The following is a 25,014-nucleotide window of genomic DNA, read 5'->3' on the forward strand; positions in this document are numbered from 1 at the left end:
ATGACATTTCACCATGATTCAAAGTTTTGTCTGTGTGTATGTCTGTCTGGCCTGGCTGACTGACTGGCTGTTTCTGCGCGTGTCTGCCTCCACCTCCACCCCAAGCCCCCTCCCAACTCTCCCCCTGACCTACCTCTCTTTGTCTGTCTGTCTGTCTGTCGGCCCCCCACTCTCCCAATACCTACCACTCTCTCTCTCTCTCTCTCTCTCTCTGTCTGTCTGTGTCTCTTTTGAACAAAGGGCTCTTTACAGCTGTTCCTCGCTTTTGCAAAGAGAGTCGGGCCACTGTTACCATATTGAGAGTTTGAAACCGTAGTTCTGTCATGGAGTACGTGTCATATTAGTGTAACAGACAGTGAAGGAATTTGCGGCTGTGCATTTTCTTCCTGTCTTTTGTTTGTGTTGTGTTTGTGTTTGTCTCTGTCTCTATTATTTTTTCCCCATTTCTCTCTGTCTCCGTATACTGCATTTCTCTCCCTCGCTGTCTCGTCCCCCTCTGTTTCTGCAATGCCCCCTGTCTGTTTGTCTGTGTTTGTATGTTTATGTCTTTCTGTCTGTCTGTCTCTGTCTCTCTCTCTACTTATTTTCTTTTCCGTCTTAATACTGAAAAGATAGTGATGCTGTCATAGTTCAGATGTCAACAGTGTTAACAACAGCAGCAACAACAAGAAGAACCACAACAACGATGATGATGATGGTGGTGGTGGTCGTAGTGATGATGATGATGATGATGATGATGACGAAACAATGATAACAATAATGAGGACAAATAAGGCGAAGACGACTTTGCCTGCACAAGAATATACATATAACTTCTACCTGAGAGAAAGACAATACTGGAGAAGATATAAGTAATCCTTTCACCCATAGGTCTCTAAATGAAGGACGGTGTGTGTGTGTGTGTGTGTGTGTGTGTGTGTGTGTGTGTGTGTGTGTGTGTGTGTGTGTGTGTGTGTGTGTGTGTGTGTGTGTGTGTGTGTGTGTGTGTGTGTGTGTGTGTGTGTAATCTTACCCTTACTCCCAAGTAGCTTAAATGGAGTCCAGACCAGGGGTTTAGACTACTTATGAAGCCATGCGTGCAACGGGCATACGTCCTTGTCACGGTTGAGATTGGATTAGGTGTCGTTCTTATCCTATTAATTTGTTCCACAGAGAGAGAGAGAGAGAGAGGGGGGGGGGACGAATTCTTATTTCACGAAGGTAGTGGAGTAAGCACAGCTGCTTTTTTTTCTCTTTTTTTATTTTTTTTTTTTTACATCTAACCCTTAGTTGGGAGAAAGAGAGAGAGATCACTAACACTGAAATGTTTAATGTCATTAGCTGTAAAGCCCTAGTGACACAGTAGGTACAAATCAGAACAAAAATGGTGCAGAACAAATAGAATGGAACAGAAAGGAAAAACATAACCAAAGTAAACTAAACTACTAAGGGATAAGCGGCACTTTGGTATGTTGTCGTTTCCTTAAAATGTCCATGTGGCAGGCGGGTACCGTGCCTTTCCCCCCCCCAGTCGTTCGTCTCGAAGGTTTGAACAGTACACAGGAAACAAAGTACATATTATAATCCGAATAATAATTATCTAAGCAGGTGACATCGACACACATCATATCAATACGAACACATAACACAGTACATATAAAACACATAACACATCAGAAAAATACATTGTCGAAATTGACCATCCAAATGTAACCCTTCCTTTTGTCTATGCCTTTTCCCCCCTCATAGAACCCATACTAAGTTTATAATTAATCAATGAGTATTTGGACCGATAGTAGACGTTTTACGTATATTTACTGCCTCGGATACATATGTTGCTAGTGAGAGTATCATATCTTCATTTTCTGTCATCAGTATGCCGAACAAATCTTTTCTCTGCACTGGAGCTGTATTGAAAATGGAAACAGTTTTTTCGCAATTCTTTTTATCTTTTGCAGTCAAATATGAAATGGTTTTCATCTTCTGGGCTTTCGCCACACATTGGGCAAGGGGATGTTGCTACGTCTGAATCGAACCATCTTCTGTTGGCATTCAGTCCAAGTGCTCTCAATCTGAGCCTCGCAAAACAGATTCTATGCCACTTGTTTGTTACGATCTTGTTATATTTCTCCGTTTGAAAAATTGTTTTAAATGAATAGAACCATTTATACCTATCGAGAGAGAGAGAGAGAGAGAGAGAGAGAGAGAGAGAGAGAGAGAGAGAGAGAGAGAGAGAAACTAGACAGACAGACAGCTGGAGACAAAGGTAGACACGGGCTTAGAGACGGAGCACGAAAAAGATTCAGAGAGAGACAGAGAGTGACTGAGGCAGAGAAAGTAGGAAACAGAGAGACAGGGAGACATAAAAAAAGAGAGAGACAGACAGCGACAGGCAGACAGAGAATCAGAGAGAGAGAAAGGAAGCGACAGAAAGAGACAGAATCACAAAGATAGAGGCAGACACATACAGAGAGACATAGATATTGACAGATACGGACGGAGGCAGAGACAGAGAAAGTCAGGGACAGACAGAGCCACAGAGACAGAGACTGCGACATATATATATATATATATATATATATATATATAGTGGAGAGAGAGAGGGGGAGAAACATGACACTGAACATTGTTTCATATCATCAGCAAAAATGCCATTGTGACATGGGGGTTCACAATTCCAGACACACTGTCAGAAAAAAAAAAAAAAAAAAAAAAAAAAAAAAAAAAATATATATATACACAGTGAGTGTGTGTGTGTGTGTGTGTGTGTGTGTGTCTGTGTGTGTGTGTGTGCGCGCGCGCGCGCGTGATATGCACACACGTCTGCATACTGAACGCGCACAAAACTGACTCCGTACGGACGATTTCACATAATCATTCGAAAAGAACAACCATGAAAACTGGTCAACAATTTATACTCACCAACCAAAACTACCATCAGGCAGACCAGAACGGCAAACTTCGCCATGGCTTGACGAAGTCTCTTCAGTGAGTCAGTTACACACGCCGAAAATAAAATAAAATAAAATAAAATAATAGAAAGAAAAGTTACTATATTATGCTGTTCTCTTTGTTCTTGTCACAGCGGAGCGAGAGACTGCGCCAGTCGTTCGCTAGAGGTGTGTTTGCCTTTGCTGGTCTGAGCAAGCAGGTCTCGTCTGCTTCAATTTCCCTCCTCTCCCTTCCTCACTTGAACAAGAGTCCTCGCCAGGGGGAGTGCATTTATTCACTGGGTTGACCTGAGACCCCTCCTTTGGACTTTAAATACAACGGGCTTTTGTCATCAAGAAGAGGGGCCCCGTTTGTGTGTGTGTGTGTGTGTGTGTGTGTGTGTGTGTGTGTGTGTGTGTGTGTGTGTGTGTTTCTCTGTGTCTTTGGGTGTGTGTGTGTGTTTGTGTTTCTCTGTGTGTGTGTGTGTGTGTGTGTGCGTCTTTGTGTGTGTGTGTGTGTGTGTGTGTGTGTGTGTGTGTTTCTCTGTGTCTTTGGGTGTGTGTGTGTGTGTGTGTGTGTGTGTGTCTGCGTCTTTGTGTGTGTGTGTGTCAGTGTGTTGTTTGTATCGGATGGGTTGTCATGTGTTAATAAGATTTCGTTTTTACTGTACTGTACTGTACTGTACTGTACTGTACTGTACTGCCCAAAGCTGTGCTGTGCTGTACTGTAGTGTACTCTATCGTGTCTTCCCTGTCGTCTTGCATCGTCTTGTCTTGTCTTGTCTTGTCTTGTCTTAACAAGCACACACACACACACACACACACACATACATACACGATTTCAGACTGTATGTATTCTGAAGAGGTCACATACCGTGTCTCAGTTGTACAGACAAGACAAGACAAATGGTACGTCGGTCTTATGCCATCATACAAACACTTGGGACGGTGTGAGAGGGTGGGGGCGGGGCAGGGTCTGGATGCGGTCGGAGGGATGGGGGGGAGGGGGGTACGGGGGCAGAGAGAGGGGGGTCGGAAGGGAGTATAATCTGGATAAACATAATTATCATAGCAAGAGCATTGTTACATTATGAGTTTGCGTACGTGCTGGCAAATCTCAACAGAATCATACAAGCTGATAAAAAGTCGTAGGTGAGGCTTTAGGTAGCATCAAGGATTATCGTTCAGACTGCAAAAAACACAAGGATTTACGAATTTGTTTAAGTTTCAGTTTCAGTTTCAGTGAGAGTTAACGGTCGCGTGAGGAAAAAAAAACCCGTGTAATTTTGACATTTCATTATCATTTTATCATCATTATGTTTCAAGTGACATTATTATCGTACACCTTCATTTTCAACGGTCAACATATCAGCCATGTTTTTGTCTTCTGATAACAGTCGTCTGAAATAGGTTACACCTCTGTTTGATAAGTTCGTATGCTTCACATTTAAAAAAAAAAACAAGAGAGGCAAGGCCTTCAAGACTCACTTGTGATAAATTAAGTCCCCTAGCATTAATTACAGAGTAATTTCCCTTTTTTACTATCTGCACCAAAACGTTTGCAAAATAAATAAAAATTCCATGCTTAGCAAAAGAAGTTCCTGTTTGAACAAAAAATGATAATAATGACTCCTCTTGTTGTTTTGTCAGAATAAGAGGTCAATGTGCCAAGTTTAGAGAATACAAAAAATATAAATATAACAGTAAATGCAGTTTGCATATAATTAGGCTTCTTTTTTATTTTTTGTGCCCATCCCAGAGGTGCAATATTGTTTTAAACAAGATGACTGGAAAGAACTGAATTTTTCCTATTTTTATGCCAAATTTGGTGTCAACTGACAAAGTATTTGCAGAGAAAATGTCAATGTTAAAGTTTACCACGGACACACAGACACACAGACACACGGATACACACGGACACACACACACACACACACACACACACACACACACACACACACACACACACACAGACAACCGAACACCGGGTCAAAACATAGACTCACTTTGTTTACACAAGTGAGTCAAAAATAAATGAATCACTGTCAAATTTAAGAAACCACGCACACTTTTCATTCTCTTCCATATGAGCGTAATAATTAACAAACAGTGAGGCCAGGAGATGAAATGATTAACAAATAGTAAAAAGTGGTTATTCTCTTATTCACAAGGTACACAACTTCAGGTCAGTGCTGCTTACGCTACCGATTCAGCTAGCAGACAGGTGAATAAAAGGTACATTGGAACAAACCCAGACACTTCCTCAAAAAAGAAAGCGCCGGGCCTGTCCTTATACCAATCATTTGACAATGTGCACACAGCAGCAAAGACAAAAGAAATGTGCAAATACAAATTAGCTTTCATTCAAGACTGGTATAGCCTCTTTAATCCTGAACAAGCCACACAGAACACATGGACAATACAGAACAAACACATGGTTGCCTCGGTGGTATGAGCAGCATGATAGTTTTGTTGGAATATACATACATATTAGTCGATCTTTGAATTCTGAAACAAAAATTAATGTATTATGGTTCCCTGCTTCCTGACTCAACCAAACAACACCAAACTCGTTTTCAGAGAGCATGTTTCTTTACGTTCGATATCAAGTTACGCTTCCCATTCTGGTGTTGCTGCAATAATATTTCATATGCTTGGGGTCAGTGATGGCCTAGAGGAAACGCGTCCGCCAAGGAAGCGAGAGAATCTGAGCGTGCTGGATCGAATCACGGCTCAGCCGCCGATATTTTCTTCCCCTCCACTTGATCTTGAGTGGTGGTCTGGACGCTAGTCATTCGGATGAGACGATAAACCGTGGTCCCGTGTGCAGCATGCACTTAGCTCACGTAAAAGAACCCATGGCAACAAAAAGGTTGTTCCTGTCAAAATTCCACTTCGATAATAATAATAATAATAATGGATACTTATATAGCACACTATCCAGAAATCTGCTCTAGGTGCTTTACAAAAACGCTTTTGATAACATAAAACATTATATCTATGTTACATACACACACCAAAATGTGACCACACACACACACACACACACACACGCACGCACGCACGCGCACACACACACGCACGCACGCACGCACACACACACACTGCATACATACATTTTAACATACATGTGTATCTAACAGCTACCCTAACACATACGCACACATAGGCAGGCACAAACTTACATAAACACACGCACACACAATACACATTCATATACATGCATGTAGTTGTGGACCTGCCACAATTGAACCTATTGCTGAGGGAAAAGGTGAGTTTTGAGACGAGATTTAAAAGATGCGAGGGAATCAGAATGACGGAGGTTATCAGGGAGCTTGTTCCACGTCTTTGGCGATTGAAAAGAAAACAATCTGTGTCCATAGGTCTTACTTCTGACGTGAGGTATCCTGAGAAGTCGAGTATCAGAGGAAGAACGGAGCTGGCGAGACGGGGTATAGATATGGATGAGTTCAGAAAGATACTTGGGGCCAGATCCGTTGACTGCAGAAAAGGTCAGAGTGGATAGCTTATAGTCTATTCGATCAGAAACAGGCAACCAGTGGAGAGACTGAAGGAGAGGAGAAACATGGTCAAATTTAGAAGCTCTGCAAATGAGTCTGGCAGCGTTATTCTGAATTCGTTAGAGTCTGTCTAACAGGTATTTGGGAAGGCCGGCCAAAAGAGAGTTGCAGTAATCCAATCTTGAGAGAACCAGAGAGCATACAAGTGTCTTGGCTGCATCGGTTGAAAGATAGTGGCGGATAGAGCTGATTCTACGCGGTTCCAAATAGGCAACTTTACAGATATTCGAAATGTGCTGTTGGAAGGAAAGAGACTGGTCCAGGATTACACCAAGACTGCGAACAGAGGGAGAAAGTGAAACAGGTGTGCTATTGATCAGAACAGAGTCAGGAAAGGAAGGATGTTGACGAAACTTCTTTGGACAGGTTATCATCAATTCAGTCTTATCATCATTTAATTGCAGCTTGTTGAGAGTCATCCAGTCCTTTAGGCCAGCAATGCACTCCTGTGTTTGAGTCACCAGTGCATCAAATTCAGCTATGGAAGCCGACTGATAAAGTTGTGTGTCATCAGCAAAGCTCTCATGCGACATCGCATGATGACTGATGACATCCGACACAGGAGCCGCATACAGCACGAAAAGAACAGGACCTAGGACGGACCCTTGTGGGACACCATATTTCAAGGCAGATACTCTAGAGTATGTACCATTTACACACACTTTCTGTGTACGATCTGACAGGTAAGACGTGATCCATGCTAGTGCAGTGTCACGAATACCAAAGGAAGTTTTAAGTCGATAGGGAAAACAAATAAAACTGCACGCAGGAAAAAATACAAAAATGGGTGGTGCTGTAGTATAGCAACGCGCTCTCCCTGGGGAGAGCAGCCCGAATTTTACATAGAGAAATCTGTTGTGATAAAAAGAAATACAAATACAGTCTTTCCATATTTTGTAGTTTTAAAAGTTTGAACCACTCTCTAATACTTTTAGAAATTAAATATGCACGTATATAGAATAGAACAGAATAGAACATGTCGTTATTACCAAGTGTACCGGGGTCACAAGGAATATCTACCATTTTCACCATAGACCATTCTGTTAGAAGAGTGTAAAACTGGCATTCCAAGAAACGCTTGATGGCCGCAAACGAACAGACATTTTCCATTTGACTACTATCAATTGTTCCCCATAATATTTCTGTTGCATATGTTAACATGCGTTCAATCTGCGGATCGAATGATTTGCAAAAGATCGATGGTTCGTTTGAACTCAGAACTCAGCCTTTTGGGGGACTTAAAGATGTCAGTCACACTTTTCTTTCCTTTAGGAAACAGAGAGAGAGAAAGGGGGTTGGGTGGGGGGCGGGGGGGGGGCATCAGACAGATAGTGACAGAGAGACAGACAGACACACACACACACACACACACACACACACACACACGCACGCACGCACGCACACACACACATACACACACACACACCTCCCCAACACACACACGCACGCGCACACACACACACACAAACACACATGCATGCATGCATGCATGCACACACGGGACAGATTTTAAAAAAAAGAAAAAAAAAAAGAATGTCACAGCCTTTCGTGCACTGTTGATTTTCATGTCTGTGTGTGTCAAGGGAGAGAAGGAAGGTGAGGGGGGGGGGGACGATGGGTGGGGTGGAAGGTGGAGGATGTGGAGGGGTGGAGAGAGAGAGAGAGAGAGGGAGAGAGAGAGGGGAAGAGGGAGAGAGAGCGAGAGAGGGAGAGAGAGAGGGAGAGAGAGAGAGAGAGAGAGGGAGGGAGGGAGAGAGAGAGGGAGAGAGACAGAGAGGGAGAGAGAGAGGGAGGGAGAGGGAGAGAGAGGGAGAGAGAGAGGGGAAGAGGAGAGAGAGAGGGAGAGAGAGAGGGAGAGAGAGAGAGGGAGAGAGAGAGAGAGAGAGGAGAGAGAGAGGGAGAGAGAGAGGGAGGGAGAGAGAGGGAGAGAGAGAGAGGGAGAGAGAGGGAGAGAGAGAGGGAGAGAGAGAGAGGGAGGGAGAGAGAGGGAGGGAGAGAGAGGGAGAGAGAGGGAGAGAGAGAGAGAGGAAGAACAAGAACAAGAACAAAACTTTAATCTCCAGGCCTCCGGCCCCTAGAAAGAGGTCAAAAGTACACAATATGGTGATCACTCAGCCACAACAAAATGTAAAATACGTACTAACTTAACCTGTAGAACAAGAGAGAGGGAGAGAGAGAGAGAGAGGGAGAGAGAGAGAGAGAGGGAGAGAGAGAGAGGGAGAGAGAGAGAGAGAGAGAGAGAGATCTCCAGCAGATTGGAGGAAAGACAATGGGCGCGTATCCAAGATTTGTTCGTCATACTGATGACAGAAAATGAAGATATGATACTTTCACTTGCAAAATATGTATCTGAGGCAATAAATATACGGAAAACGTCCATCATCGTTCCAAATACTCATCAATCAATTAAAAATTGGTATGGGTTCTTTGAGGAAAAATGTATAGATAAAAAGGAAAGGCTACATTTGGATGGTCAATCTCGACATTGTAATTATTTGATGTGTTCGTATTGATATGATGGATTTTGATGTTGAGGCATCAATAATCATTTCAGGATTTATAATGTACTTTAGTATGTGTTTGTATTGATATGATGTGTGTCGATGTTACATGTGTAAATATTTATCATATGATTTTCTGCACTTTGTTTTCTGTGTACTGTCCTAACCTTGCAGACGAACGACTGAAAAAAGGTGCATTACCCCCCCCCCCCCCCCCCCCCCCCCCACCCCCCCTCCCCCCTGTCACATGTACTTTTCAGCTAATGACAAAGTGACAAAGTGTCGCAAATCTCGTATTAGTTTATGTTGTTTCAATTCTGTTGTTTTTTTGTTTTTGTTTTTCTTTCTATTCCATTTGATCTATTTTGCATTATTTTGCTCTGTTTAGTACCCGCTATGTCACCAGAGCTTTTCAGCTCTCTTTCTCTTTCTGTCTATCTCTTTCTCTCTCTGTCTCACACACAACACACACACACACACACACACACACACACACACACACACACACACACACACACACACACACACACACACACATTCTTCCTCTCTTTCTCTCTTTCTCCCACTATCTCTCTCTCTCTGTCTCCCCCATCTTTCTCTGTCTCTGTCTCTGCCTTTGTCTCTGTCTCTCTCTCTCTCTCTCTCTGTCTCTCTCTCCCTCTGCCCCCACCCCTCCTCAATATCTCTCTCTCTCTCTCTCTCTCTCTCTCTCTCTCTTCCCCCCGTCACAAACTGCAGCCGTTCACAACACAAAACACACGATGTCAGGGTTATGTGCTGCTATTTTGAATAAAGTGTCCCCCCCACTGTTTTAAACAGCCGCGGCCCTCAATCCCTCCACACCCTCCCCCATCTCCCACCCCTCCCGCCCACACAACATTTCTTCTGCCCAAACCCTTTCTTTCCTTCCACCCCCTCCCACCCACCCTCCCACCCCCTCCCATCCCCCCGAACCCCCCCCCCCCCCCCGAACTCCCCCCTGCCCCCTCTCCCACAGCCTCCCCTTGTCTACCTCTCTCCCTTCCAACTTCGACCCCTTGTTTCGTTTAGGGGTCTGTCTTTCTCGGGATCCACCCACCCCCTCCCACACCCCCACGCCAACCCCCATCCCCTGCCCCCCCCCCCCCCCCCAGAACCCCTCCCCCCCCCCCTCTCTCTCTCTCTCTCTCTCCCTCCCTTTTCTCCTCTTCTCTCTTCTGTCCAACGCTGCACCCTTCACACACACAAAGATGGCTTAGTACGGACTACTATCATTCATTTGCATGCGACTGGGTTTTTTTTTTGTTTTTTTTTTTTACTGGTATTTTGTTATTCTTTTTTTTTGTTTTGGGGGAGGGAGTGCAGGGGTGGGGGGGGGGGGGGGGGGTTGGGGGGGTTAGGGGGGGGGAGGGGCGGTGGGTTGGTAACAGGTTCAGAGTGAATGAAAAGAATTTTTAAGGATGTGTGTGTGTGTGTGCGTGTGTGTGTGTGTGTGTGTGTGTGTGTGTGTGTGTGTGTGTGTGTGTGTGTGTGTGTGTGTGTGTGTGTGTTTGAATGTATATGTTTGTACATGTGTGTATGTGTGCGCGCGTGTGTGTATGTGTGCACGCGCGAGCGCGCGTGCGTATGGGTGTGTGTGTGCGCGCGAGCGCGCGTGCGTGTGTGTGTGTGTGTGTGTGTGAGCGCGCGCGTGTGTGCATGTATGTGTGCGTGTGTGTGTGTGTGTGCGCTCACGCGCGTACGACTGTATGTGTGTGTGTGTGCACACGTGTTTTTGCGTGCATGTGTGTGTGTGTGTGTGTGTGTGTGTGTGTGTGTGTGTGTGTGTGTGTGTGTGAGCGCGCGCGTGTGTGCATGTGTGTGTGCGTGTGTGTGTGTGTGTGTGCGCTCACGCGCGTATGTGTGTGTGTGTGTGCGCGCGCGTGTGTTAGCGTACAAGCGTGTGTGTGTGTCTCTGTGTGTGTGTCTGTGTCTGTGCGTGTGCGTGTATGTGAGAGAGAGGGGGAAGGGGAGGGGCAGGGGGGTGGGGGGTGGCTGAGGGAACGGAATACGTGCCATTGCATTGTACTGTGTGGTGAGAAAGAAACGTATGTGCAGAACGGAGGGTAGAGGAAAAAAAGGAACAGTGGGGGAGGGGGGGGAGGGGGGGGAGGGATGGTACAGTTAGGGGAAGGTGGGAGAGGCGGGGGGCTTAGGGGGGGCTTGGGGAGGGGGGGGGGAGCGGTCTGTACAGTAGAGAGGTAAGGGATGTGGGGGAGGGTGGGTACTAGGACTGGTGAGGGGATTAATAAAGTAGTGATGAAAATAAAACAAGGCCTAAGGAGGAGAAACAAAACTGGAAACGATTTTCATTCGTTCTCAAGCTCAGGGGTTGGGGGGCGGGGGGGGATAAAAAAAAAAATTCATTTATAGTGGTTCGCAGCGCCGCGAACGCACACGTACTGACGTCGGATCGATGTGTGTGTGTGTGTGTGTGTGTGTGTGTGTGTGTGTGTGTGTGTGTGTGTGTGTGTGTGTGTGTGTGTGTGTGACTGTGTGTGTGTGTGTGTGTGTGTGTGTGTGTGTGTGTGTGTGTGTGTGTGTGACTCTGTGTGTGTGTGTGTGTGTGTGTGTGTGACTCTGTGTGTGTGTGTGTGTGTGTGTGTGTGTGTGTGTGACTCTGTGTGTGTGTGTGTGTGTGTGTGTGTGTGTGTGTGTGTGTGTGTGTGTATGACTACTACTATTACAGCAACTAACAATAATGACAATGACAACAACAACAAGAACAACAACAATAATAATAATAATTATTATTATTGTTATAATTATCATCATCATCATCATCATCATCATTGTTATTATTATCCTGGTGCTTTAAACTGCACAGTGAACAGATGAAAGAAAGTCTCACAAAAGACACAAAGAAAGGACAGTCAACCCCTTCTTCTTCTTCTGCGTTCACTCGTATGCACACGAGTGGGCTTTTACGTGTATGACCGTTTTTACCCCGCCATGTAGGCAGCCATACTCCGTTTTCGGGGTGTGCATGCTGCGTATGTTCTTGTTTCCATAACCCACCGAACGCTGACATGGATTACATGATCTTTAACGTGCGTATTTGATCTTCTGCTTGCAGATCCACACACAGGGGGTTCAGGCACTAGCAGGTCTGCACATATGTTGACCTGGGAGATCGTTAAAATCTCCACCCTTTACCCACCAGGCGCCGTCACCGTGATTCGAACCTGGGACCCTCAGATTGAAAGTCCAACGCTTTAACCATTCGGCTATTGCGCCCGTCGACAGTCAACCTCAAAAAACAAGTAAACGAACAAGCGAAAGGAGCAAACGAATAAAGAAATGAATAAGGAGAACCAACAAAATAAATTATATGGAATACAATAAAAACGCAATCTTAGAGAGACAACCGTGACAAAAAGCACACTCATTGTGCATGCAAAAGCAGTATGTCTTTATTGCCATCTATAAAGTCTGTGGATAGCTCAGTTTCCTTAGCTTGTTGCACACACACACACACACACACACACACACACACACACACACACACACACACACACACACACACACACACACACAGAGAGAGAGAGAGAGAGAGAGAGAGAGAGAGAGAGAGAGAGAGAGAGAGAGAGAGAGAACGAACGAACGAACGAACGAATCTTTTTAATGAGGGAAGTGGAATAAGCATGCATATGCTTTTTTTTTTACATCCAGCCCTCAGGGCAAAAAGAAATGAAATCAAAATGTTCCCAAGATAACAAAAGGTTATAGAAAAACATACATGAAATTCAAATACACTCAATTGCACAGTAGCATTTACAAGTACATAATCATGATACCTGCATTAATGACAATCATGTATATGAATATGGTAATGAGAGAGATAGAGTGAGTGAGTGAGTGAGAGAGGGGGGGATGAATGAATGAATGAAGGAAGGAATAAATGAATGATAAATGAATGAATGAATGAATGGATCTCATTTTCCGATAGCATTCGAGTAAGCAAACAATTGCTTTCTCCAGCCCTCGAAAGGGAAAATAGAGAGAGAGAGAGAGAGAGAGAGAGAGAGAGAGAGAGAGAGAGAGAGAGAGAGAGAGAGAGAGAGAGAGCAACAACTCCGAGCACCACACCCTCTCTCCCGTTGTTCACACACACACACACGCACACACACACACACACACACACACACACACACAACACACACACACACACACAACACACACACACACACACACAACACACACACACACACACACACACACACACACACACACACACACACACACACACACACACACGTATGACTTCGTCGTCAGATCAGAAAACAATGATGATATTTATTTACCACCACAATTTCCAAGACATGCACAGAAACTGATATGCCATCAAAACTTGAAAAGATGCACTTTCCCTAATTGATAGAAATTGATGGGGTGAAACAGTTACAGATAGATAGATAGATAGATAGATAGATAGATAGATAGATAGATAGATAAATCTTCTTCTTCTTCTTCTTCTTCGTTCGTGGGCTGCAACTCCCACGTTCACTCGTATGTACACGAGAGGGCTTTTACGTGTATGACCCTTTTTTATCACGACGAAGTCAGCCAACATTAACGATTAAAAAAAAGTCAATGTTGTTGTTGTTGTTGTTGTCGTCGTTGTTGTTGTACAGCGTGTTTGTGTGTGTGTGTGTGGATGTGGGTTGGTGTACGTCTGTTGTTGTTTTTTTTATGTTGTTTTATGGCTGATAATTTCCCTCAACAGCCATGTACAAAAATCGCTATCATGTTTAAAAAGATACAATTAACTAACTTGAATATCTTCCAACTGTATTTTCCTGTGGTACGTCGTAGAAAATTCACCGATACGCCTGGATAAAGTTCGATCATAAATTATGTAATATCATGAATTAATATGTTCAGCTCAGCAAAACAAATATTGTTCATTCGGAGCACTTGCTACCCCCGTGATCTCCATTGACTATGTAAAATGTGCAGCAAGCCTTTCGCGCTGTGTTTTGAGACTGGGAGACTGTGACATGAAGCGGTTTCTGAAGCATGCGTGGTGTGAACTAGGCCCAACACTCGGCTTATTATCACACAGACTGACATAAGTTTACATTTGGGTCAACAGCAAAGTGAGAGCTGTATTATCAATGGTTTCTCCAGTCAATGGGAAACCATTTACAGCTTAGACTTTTGCGAAGGACTATGACTCTCAAACTAGGAGGCAAAATTGCACTGGCTCTTAGTGCTGCAGCCTTGTGGGCTAGTTGGCCTTTGGGAACCATCCCAACGCCGACTGTCCTAAAACCCTCTTGGCCGAGAGAGTGGGGATGTACTTGGGCAAGACACTCTCCACTATAATCAAATTCTAGCCCAAATAGTCGGAACAGCAGTTGCCTCCTCTGCTGTTCTGATGGTCATTGTCGGACACGACTGACTATCATATATGGTGTGAACTTGTGACTTCACTGTAAGATATGCAGGTTTGAAGCCTGTCTTTTGCTTGGTTGGTTCTTTTTCTCTTGTTTTTCATCTTCATGTGAAGTCGATTTGAAAAAAGAAAAGAAGAGAAGAATTGTCAGTGTTCTTGAACCATCTAGTTGATTTCCTTGCGTAGAGGACATTCCTAAGGGTGTATGTATCACTTCAAACCAGTGTTACACACCCTAGTGAGCACGTGTTTATCGTATATAGTGGATTTCCTCGTGTTAGGACATTCCTAAGGGTGTATGTATCACTTCAAACCAGTGTTACACACCCTAGTGAGCACGTGTTTATCGTATATAGTGGATTTCCTCGCGTTAGGACATTCCTAAGGGTGTATGTGTCACTTCAAACCAGTGTTACACACCCTAGTGAGCACGTGTTTATCGTATACAGTGGATTTCTTCGTGTAGAGGACATTCCTAAGGGTGTATGTGTCACTTCAGACCAGTCTTACACACCCTAGTGAGCACGTGTTTATCGTATATAGTGGATTTCCTCGTGTAGAGGACATTCCTAAGGGTGTATGTGTCACTTCAAACCAGTGTTACACATCCTAATGAACACATGCTTATCGTATATAGTGGATTTCCTCGTGTAGAGGACATTCCTGAGGGTGTATGTGTCACTTCAAACCAGTGTTACACATCCTAGTGAGCACGTGCTTATCGTATATAGTGGATTTCCTCGTGTTAGGACATTCCTGAGGGTGTATGTGTCACTTCAGACCAGTGCTACACATCCTAGTGAGCACGTGCTTATCGTATATAGTGGATTTCCTCGTGTTAGGACATTCCTAAGGGTGTATGTGTCACTTCAAACCAGTGTTACACACCCTAGTGAGCACGTGTTTATCGTATATAGTGGATTTCCTCGTGTTAGGACATTCCTAAGGGTGTATGTGTCACTTCAGACCAGTGTTACACACCCTAGTGAGCACGTGTTTATCGTATATAGTGGATTTCCTCGTGTTAGGACATTCCTAAGGGTGTATGTGTCACTTCAAACCAGTGTTACACACCCTAGTGAGCACGTGTTTATCGTATATAGTGGATTTCCTCGTGTAGAGGACATTTCTAAGGGTGTATGTGTCACTTCAGACCAGACTTACACATCCTAGAGCACGTGTAAATGGATAGGAACTTTTCATAACATCAAATCTTGCGTCATAGTCAATGGTCAGATTTCCAATTGGTTGTGTATGCAGCGAGGATGTAGACAGGCTGAGTCTTTATCTCTATATTTGTTTGTGATGTGTCTTGAAATATTGGCAGTTATGATACGTGAGTGTAAGGATGTGCGTGGTTTAACTATTAATAACGCAGAACACAAAATATCTCAGTATTCTGATGATACCGAATTTAATTTAGCAGGTGATAAAAAAATCAATTGAGACATGCATAAATGCATTAAATGTATTTGGGCGAAAATCGGGCTTATATAAGAACCCAAGAAAAACAAATGCAATATGGTTAGGTAGTTCTAAAAACTCTTCCATCCGTTACCTGGATCATTTGCATATAGAATGGAATCCTGCACAATTCAAAATTCTAGGAGTCTGGTTTACAAATGATTTAAAAGACTGTCCGCAATTATATTATTCGGAAAGATTAGCTGATATTAAACATCTATTTAAGGTCTGGGTAAGAAGACAATTAACTCCAGTTGGAAGGGTAGCAATACTGAAATCACTCAATTTTTCAAAATTGATACATTTGTAGATATTTTTGCCGACCCCCCCCCCCCCCCCCCCCCCCGAAATTTTCTTGCAGAGTTTACAGAGCTAATGCTATAAGTTTGTATGGAACGAGAAAAAAAGACAAAATTGGTTAAAAAAAACGAGCACAAAAGTATAGGAAATTGAGGACTTGGACTGCCAGACTTGAAAACTTTTGCTGTGGCATTTAAGTTGGCCTGGATAAGAAAAATTCGCACAACAAACCACAAATGGAAGCTAATCACATTTCATGTATATTCTCAGCTTAGATATATTGATAAATATGGATCTGAAATTGTCTTGACATTCCCGACATCAAATAGTTTCTGAATTGAGGTCTTTTGTTGTAAAGACTCATCCGTATTCTATAATAAAAGAATTCAAGTAGGACATAGGATTCTTGATTCTAGAAAGTATGTAGATAAAAGAGTACATTATATAGCACATTTTCTGAAAGAAAATGGTCAGTTTGTGCCATATGAAGAGTTTAAGCAAACGTATCGTGTGGATATTGATTTTGTTACTTATTGTGGTTATGATCTGCCATATCAGGATATATACGAAAGACTAAGATCAGAGTAGATGATAATAAATGCATTAGTTCCTGACTTTGTTTCAAGACTTTGATTTCTGTTGCTACGGGATCCAGACAGTACTATGACTCTCTCAACGAGAATAATACCGACCTAAATGCTATGCAAAATGGGATGAAAACAAAACAAAACAAAACAAACTTGATGTTGAAAAAAAAAACAAAAAAACAAAAAAAAACCACGACTGAAAGAATTGCTTTCTCTACTTACATAAACATTCTGATGCAAAACTGAAACGTTTTCAAATGATAATTATTCATAGGTGTATTGGGACAACTGTAATTTTGAAAGAAATGGGATCATTAGATAGTAACGTGTGTGATTTTTGCAATGCTGTCAAATATAGCATTGACCATATGTTTTGGTCTTGTCCAGTAACCCAGTTCTGGCAGGACGTTAGTGCAGTGGTGAATGAAAGGTATATATATATATATATATATATATATATATATATATATATTATATTATATTATATTATATTTACGACATGCACTTGACGAAAAGTCTTATTATTCTTGGACTTGATCGGAACATACGCACAGATGCTACTTTTTACTCTATCTTATTATTAGCAAACCAGTACTTGCATCAGTGTAAAATGCACAAAAATAATCCTTTACGAAGCGTATTCCTTAGTAAACTTAAGCACAGGTACAAAGTGGAAGAACACATAGCACGAATAAATTCAAGATATTCTTATTTTTAAAACACCTGGACACCAAATAAGCCTATGTTCTTAGAGTAACCTCTTTCTTCCCATCTACTACCTGTATCATTGTTGCACAAAAGATTGATTTTTCCTCCCCATATTTTGAATTTGTTTACTAAAAATGTGAAAATGCAATGTGTCCCTCATTAATATGCTACAAAATGTCCTTAAGTTATGACATTACAATCCCCGTTGGAAACAGTGTCTTGTAATTCTGCAGTCTATAATATACGTCATTGCAGAGTAATCTGAATCCCATTCGTATGTGAATGCATCGGTTATCCAGTATGCCTTCTCCTCTTTTCCCACACATGGACACAGATCGTTTTCTTTTCAATCGCCAAAGACGTGGATCAAGCTCCCTGATAACCTCCGTCATTCTGATTCCTTCGTATCTTTTAAATCTCGTCTCAAAACTCACCTTTTCCCTCAGCAATAAGTTCAATTGTGGCAGGTCCACTTCCTTTGCGTTAGCTGTGCTTGACTATGTGTGTATACATATGTATGTATACATAACTACATGCATGTATATGAATGTGTATTGTGTGTGCGTGTGCGTGTGTTTATGTAAGTTAGTGCCTGCCTATGTGTGCGTATGTGTTAGGGTAGCTGTTAGATACACATGTATGTTAAAATGTATGTATGCAGCGTGTGTGTGTGTGTGTGTGTGTGTAGTCACATTTTGGTGTGTGTATGTAACATAGATATGATGTTTTATGTTAACAAAAGCGTTTTTGTAAAGTACCTAGAGCAGATTTCTGGATAGTGTGCTATATAAGTATCCATTATTATTACTATTATTATGTATGTATTCACATCCACCCCACACCCCTTTTTTCACTCCTATATGTATCATAAAAAAACAGACTGTAGAATGTGTGTGCTCACTATGTACTTGTATTGAATAATACAAGTTAAAAAAAATCAGTATGTTCAGCTATATTTTCCTGTGTTACGAAGTAAAATTCATATGCCGGGATAGTAAAATTCGATCATAATTCATTGTGCAACATCACTTGTGTTCTTTATTCACGCTAAAAATTAGTGTTCAAATTGTAATCTTAAATCTGTTATCTGTTGATGTATTTGGCACACGGTGTTAAAGATAATGACAAAGAAACAAACACTTAAAATCATCCTTAAACTCTTCCAGACACGAAAGTCGAAAATCACATGGAGTGGACAATGTGACTGCGGCGATCTTCAAGGGAGAGTACCTCATCTTCTTCTCCAGACAGGTTCGTAGTGTGCGAGTTCTCTCCCGTGGGTCTCTCTGCACACAGGAGATAGCTCACTATTACATATACAACAAAACTTGACTAAAATCAAATCAAACATAATCTTAAAAAAAACAAAAAAACTAAAAAAAACAACCCTGGTTACCATTTAATCGGGACGGGCGCAATAGCCGAGTGGTTAAAGCGTTGGACTTTCAATCTGAGGGTCCCGGGTTCGAATCTCGGTAACGGCGCCTGGTGGGAAAAGGGTGGAGATTTCCCAGGTCAACATAATTATGTGCAGACCTGCTAGTGCCTGAACCCTCTTCGTGTGTATATGCAAGCAGAAGATCAAATACGCACGTTAAAGATCCTGTAATCCATGTCAGCGTTCTGTGGGTTATGGAAACAAGAACATACCCAAGCATGCACGCCCCCGAAAGCGGAGTATGGCTGCCTACATGGCGCGGTAAAAACGGTCATACACGTAAAAGCCCACTCGTGTGCATACGAGTGAACGTGGGGGTTGCAGCCCACGAACGCAGAAGAAGAAGAAGAAGTTACCATTTAACTCTCTCCATAAGAACGGCGAAAGAGACCCCCAGTTACCATCATAAAAAATATTGCAAGCGGAAGGCTCTTATACTGAAGAGGTGAATGTTGACAAAGAATACCACAATTCTGACGACGGAAGCTAAAGGTTGGGTCATTCAGACACCCACTGGACATCCGAGGGGTCCGTCTGTGTAGAGGAGAAGAGAGGACTGGCCGTACTGAGTGAGTTAATCAAGTCAAGTCAGAATGGGCGAAAACAGACACCAGCAACTTAAAACTCTACACTGACCGCCCGTTTTGACGATGATAATGTTGCACCGTCCGTCGCGCGATCGCAACACATTTTCAGATTGACAAGTGTTTGTTGCACAACAGTGGCCGAATGGTTAAAGCGTTTGATCGTCTACCTGAGGGTCTGAGTTCGTGCTCGACAGCAACGCCTGGTCGCTGGTTACGATTGGAGATTTGTTCCAGTCTCCCACGTCAACTCAACAAAACATGTAGACTTGCTAGTGCCTCAGGTCAACTCGTGTGTATAAACACTATAACAAGATCCAATACGGATCATAACATTTCGGAAACACAACACAACACAACACAACACAACACCACACCACACAACACAACACAACACAACACAACACAACACAACACCACACCACACCACACAACACAACACAACACAACACAACACAACACAACACAACACAACACAACACACACACACACACACACACACACACACACACACACACACACACACACACACACACACACACACACACACACACACACACACACACACACACACATTTCAACGTGGGTCACTCTGCACGCTTTGACATTTTGAAACTGAAAGTGAAGCTCCTACACATGGATCAGTGCACAGGTTTTGACACCATCTTGAAACTGAAAGTGACACTCAAATATGGATCAGTGCGCAGCTTTTGACACCTCGCTGAAACTGAAAGTGAAACACCTTTATGGATCAGTGCGGAGGCTTTGACACCTTGAAACTGAAACTGAAACTGAAACACCAATCTGGTGGCACGCTTTGACACTTCCTTGAAACTGAAACTGAAATATGGATCAGTCTGCACTTTGACAGCTCTTTGAAACTGAAACTGAAATATGGATCAGTCTGCACTTTGATAGATCCTTCAAACTGAAACTGAAATACGGATCAGTCTGCACTTTGACAGTTCCTTGAAACTGAAACTGAAATATGGATCAGTCTGCACTTTGACACTTCCTTGAAACTGAAATATGGATCAGTCTGCACTTTGACACTTCCTTGAAACTGAAACTGAAATATGGATCAGTCTGCACTTTGACGCTTTCTTGAAACTGAAAGTGAAACTCGAATAATTCTGGTTCAGTGCACAGGATTTGACACCTTCTTGTGTGAACTGAAACTGAAACTCCTATATGATCAGTCTGCGAGCTTTTTTTTTTTTATTTTTTTTTTACACCTCCTTGAAACTGAAACTGAAACTAAAACTCCTCTATGGATCAGTCCGCACGGCTTGACACCTTGAAAGTGAAACTGAAACTCCTATACGGATCAGTCCACACACTCTTTGACACCTTGAAACTGAAAGTGAAAATGAAACTCCTATAATTATGGATCAGCCCGCACGCAGGTTTTGACAATCTCCTTAAAACTGAAACTGAAACTCCAATATGGATCAGTGCACAGGTTTTGACACCTCGATCCTTGCTTCAGCAGGAACTGAAACTCAAACTCCGTTACCATTCTCCAGGCCAAGGTCCTTGCCAAAGTCCTTGCCTCGGAACATCATCTCCGAACTCAGGAGTCCCTCCTCCTCCACGCCTTCCAGCACGCTTCCGAACGTCCTGCTTCATCCACGGTTCCATTTGGGGCTTCTGCTTTTGGTGCTGGCGGTGCTGGTGGTGGTGGTTCTGCTGCTGCTTCATCCCCTGCAGTATCTGTTTCATCCTGTCCATCATACTCTCGTGATGCGCCTCGTGGTCCATGGCCTTTAGGAATCAGAATCAGAATCAGAATCTTATTTCAGAATCGTTTTTGCTATCTCTCAGTAATAACGAGAAATTAAGCGCCATGTGGCGTCTGTGGTACGTATTCAGATTCCCAGCAGAACAGTGACAAATTTGGATTACTGTATACATAACTCGAGCGCGCGCGCGCACACACACAATCTCTCTCTCTCTGTCTCTCTCTCTCTCTCTCTGTCTCTCTCTCTCATTCAAACATAGCTTAGTGGATTTCTTTATTGAAGAATGGTCTGGGATACAATTAGAAACAGGGATAAATATGAGAGTTATAGATCTTTCAAAACGATTAAATTTAAAAACAAAACAAAACAAAAAACAACAACATTATAGAATCTTATTGTGTTGATACTTAATGTTTTCGAGTTGCTATTTCACAAATCAGATTAAATATATTGCCTCTTAATAACAACGTGTTTCGATACAGCGAATACAATCGAGATAAAATAGGGTAGGTATGCCTTATTGCGAACGATCCAGTAGATAACACGTCGTACGATAGTCAAACGTAGTTCTTTCGTTACTGAAGGCTTTCTCCGACTGGTTGCCCCAAGAAAAGGTCGTCTGCTCTTTCTTTTCAACATTTTGTCGACGTTTGAAATAGCCAGGGTACCTGGGGGTAAATGTGAACGGGCAAGTCTAATTGCGAACGATGGTTTTGGGGTACATGTAGACAATTAGAACAGAAACAGGTCTTTAACTCATTACACACAACATATTATTTGAACATCGTACCAGACTGTTGTATTGTTAGTTTTGATCAAACATGTACGCAAACACACAAAGAAACATTTAAACACACACATCGCACACAAACACACTCTTTTGAGAGTGTTCAGTAACTGTGCAGCATCGTTCGCAAATAGACACACATCAAAATATCTAATTGCAAACGACACTATTTTGCAGATTCCTGTCAAAACTGACGTTCTGATCTGTCACCGATATGCTATCTTGAATTCTCACAGCACTGGTAACGCGCATTCAACATATCCGATCAAATCAACTATTTTATTAAACTGTGTCAAAGTTCAAGTCCTACAACTTGCTTCCCTTGATTTTAGGATTTTGAGAGCACGTTTGTAACCTTGGTCGGCAGTGGTGCGCGAAGAGAAGAAAGAGCGCGGAAATAGCCAGAAATAGCTGATGTTTGACTAGTTCTTGGAAATGGACATTCATTAAGGTATTAGAAAAAGGTTGAAGCAGACGTTTAATTGTGAAATGCAACCGCGAAGAACGCTTCGAGTGGGGCGGTATGCGAATCGTTCGCAGTTGCACGCCGTTCGCAATTACCCATATGTCCATTTTGTAAGACACGTGTTGAAGATGGGTTCCATTCTTATTTGAAGGTTTCATGTACAACGATTTAAGAAATAAGTTTTTGGATGTTTTTGTTGATGTAGCATTGTCCAAGCTACTCAAACCAACTAACAGTACTCAGAGATTCTATGTGTAAAGAAATGTTTTTCATGCTATCAACAGAAGGAGAACAAGGCCTTCAAGACTCACTTGTGACTGAGAGTAAAACACACAAGCTTTTTATGTATTGAGTATAATTTCAAAATGTAATGTTTAAGGTGAGAAAGATCAGTTTAAAGCAAATTAAGTCCCCTAGCATAATTACAGAGTAATTTCCATTTTTTACTATCTGCACCAAAACGTTTGCAAAATAAATAAAACTTCCATGCTTAGTAAAAGAAGTTCCTGTTTGAACAAAAAATGATAATAATGACTCCTCTTGTTGTTGGGTCAGAATATCAAATCAAAGTGCCAAGTTTAGAGATTACAAAAAAATATAAATATAACAGTAAATGCAGTTTGCATATAATTAGGCTTCATTGTTTATTTTTTTGTGCCCATCCCAGAGGTGCAATATTGTTTTAAACAAGATGACTGGAAAGAACAGATTTTTTCCTATTTTTATGCCTAATTTGGTGTCAACTGACAAAGTATTTGCAGAGAAAATGTCAATGTTAAAGTTTACCACGGACACACACACACAGACAACCGAACACCGGGTTAAGACATAGACTCACTTTGTTTACACAAGTAAGTCAAACATGAAAATTTAGATTGTCAGAAATTATGCCGTTATTATACTATTGGCTATATAATGATTTTTTTTCTTCTCTACACTGTAACTGTGGTTTGATGTTCCATTGCTCATGGTGAAAGACTTCATATTATGATAATATTACCAGTATTATTTGCCATTTGACAGTTTCAGTCCATCTCGTTATTTTACGTATTAATAGTCCAATGTATAACTATGTATGTCAACGTCTCAAACTGCAGAGTGCGCGTGACGAACTTTTGTTTTAACCCCTTACCGACGCCAGTCCTTTTGTATTGTGGCCCAAGGCCGATGTACATTAAAACATTTCTGAGTTTCTCTGTCTGTCTGTCTGTCTGTCTCTCTCTCTCTCTCTCTCTCTCTCACACACACACACACACACACACACTCCACCCCCCCTCACACACACACACACACACACACACAACCGAGCCTTAACCAAAGCAAGTCCGATTTGAAGCAAACAAGCAAACTAATTCGAAAAAAAACACCCAAAAAACCAAACACGTTACCTTTCCACCGTCTTCACCTCCCTTTGTCTGATCACCGGCCATGTCACCGGCGGCTCTCTTCATGCGGTTCATGTCCTGCATGTGGTTCATGTCCATGTCCTGCATGTGGTTCATGTCCTGCATGTGGTTCACGCCCTGCATGTGGTTCACGCCCTGCATGTGGTTCACGCCCTGCATGTGGTTCATGTTCCTGCCCTGCATGTGGTTCACGCCCTGCATGTGGTTCATGTTCATGCCCTGCATGTGGTTCACGCCCTTCTCCTGCATGCTCCTGCTCATGCCCCGGCCCACCCTCCTCATGACCCTGCCCATGGCCTTCATGTGCTTGGCCATGGTCTCGCCCATCAGATCCTGAGGGTCGTCGTCCCCGCCCATCAGTCCGCTGTTCATCATGTTGTTGTTGTTGTTGTTGTTGTTGTTCGCAGTCGTCATCATCATCATCATGCCATTCCGGGCCGGCACCCCGCTCATGCTCGGAGGCGGCGGCCTTCCCCGGATCGCGGTGTTTATCGTCATGCCGTTGGGCGTGTTGCCGCCCGTGTTCATCGCTGTGCCCTTCGTCATGCCGCCCGTGTTCATCATGTTTCCGTTCATCATGTTATTCGGCATGTTCGGCAAGCCGTTGGCAATGCCGTGCATGTTGCTGTTCGTGTTGGGCATGCGGTTCATCATGTTCATCATGTTTCCGTTCATCATGTTATTCATCATCTCGTTCGGCATCCCGTTCATGTTCATCATGTTGTTCATCATGCCGTTCATCGTGTTCATCATACCGTTCGAGTTCGTCATACCGCTCGGCATACCATGCATGTTGCCGTTCATGTTGGGCACGCCGTTCATCACATCCGTCTTGCCGTTCGTGTTCATCATACCACTGGGCATCCTGTTCATGGTCTTCATTCCGCTCGCCATACCGTTCATGTTCATCATCCCGTTGGGCATACCGTTCATGTTCATCATTCCGTTGGGCATACCGTTCATGTTCATCATTCCGTTGGGCTTCCCGTTCATGTTCATCATTCCGTTTGACATACCGTTCATGTTCATCATTCCACTGGGCTTCCCGTTCATGTTCATCATTCCGTTGGGCTTCCCGTTCATGTTCATCATTCCGTTGGGCTTCCCGTTCATGTTCATCATTCC

The 25,014-nt window shown here is 42.9% G+C and overlaps 2 protein-coding genes across 3 annotated transcripts in view; both read right to left on the reverse strand.

Annotated features, from left to right (window-relative positions):
- Nucleotides 1–3,178, reverse strand: part of LOC143302234 (uncharacterized) — a 16,350-nt gene extending 13,172 nt beyond the window's left edge. Inside the window, exon 1 of the mRNA XM_076616813.1 lies at nt 2,902–3,178. Coding sequence (XP_076472928.1) covers nt 2,902–2,947 — 46 coding nt within the window. The 5' untranslated portion in view covers nt 2,948–3,178. The remainder of the gene's footprint in view (nt 1–2,901) is intronic.
- A 15,176-nt stretch (nt 3,179–18,354) lies between these two features.
- Nucleotides 18,355–25,013, reverse strand: LOC143274904 (uncharacterized). 2 transcript variants are annotated; one of them, XM_076578887.1, is made up of 3 exons: nt 23,872–25,013; nt 21,041–21,252; nt 18,355–18,752 (listed from the first exon to the last, which is right to left on the reverse strand). In XM_076578887.1, exons 1-3 carry the CDS (start codon nt 25,009–25,011, stop codon nt 18,698–18,700), a joined length of 1,407 nt encoding a protein of 468 aa, XP_076435002.1. In that variant the 5' UTR covers nt 25,012–25,013; the 3' UTR covers nt 18,355–18,697. The 2 variants fall into 2 exon arrangements, with proteins under 2 accessions (XP_076435002.1, XP_076435003.1); XM_076578888.1 differs by having other exon boundaries at nt 21,005–21,252.
- Nucleotide 25,014: the final 1 nt, after the last annotated feature.

Source organism: Babylonia areolata, chromosome 29, assembly GCF_041734735.1.
Source record: "Babylonia areolata isolate BAREFJ2019XMU chromosome 29, ASM4173473v1, whole genome shotgun sequence".
Taxonomy (NCBI): Eukaryota; Metazoa; Mollusca; class Gastropoda; order Neogastropoda; family Buccinidae; genus Babylonia; species Babylonia areolata.

Bases quoted from the DNA above. Each gene is read 5' to 3' on its own strand.
- LOC143274904 (XM_076578887.1), bottom strand. From the start codon at position 25,011: ATGATGAACATGAACGGGAAGCCCAACGGAATGATGAACATGAACGGG. The intron at 21,253-23,871 runs GTAACGTGTTTG...TGATTCCTAAAG, and splicing joins GAGGTGAAGACGGTGGAAAG to GCCATGGACCACGAGGCGCA. The intron at 18,753-21,040 runs GCAAGGACTTTG...TCCTGTGTGCAG, and splicing joins TTCGGAGATGATGTTCCGAG to AGAGACCCACGGGAGAGAAC.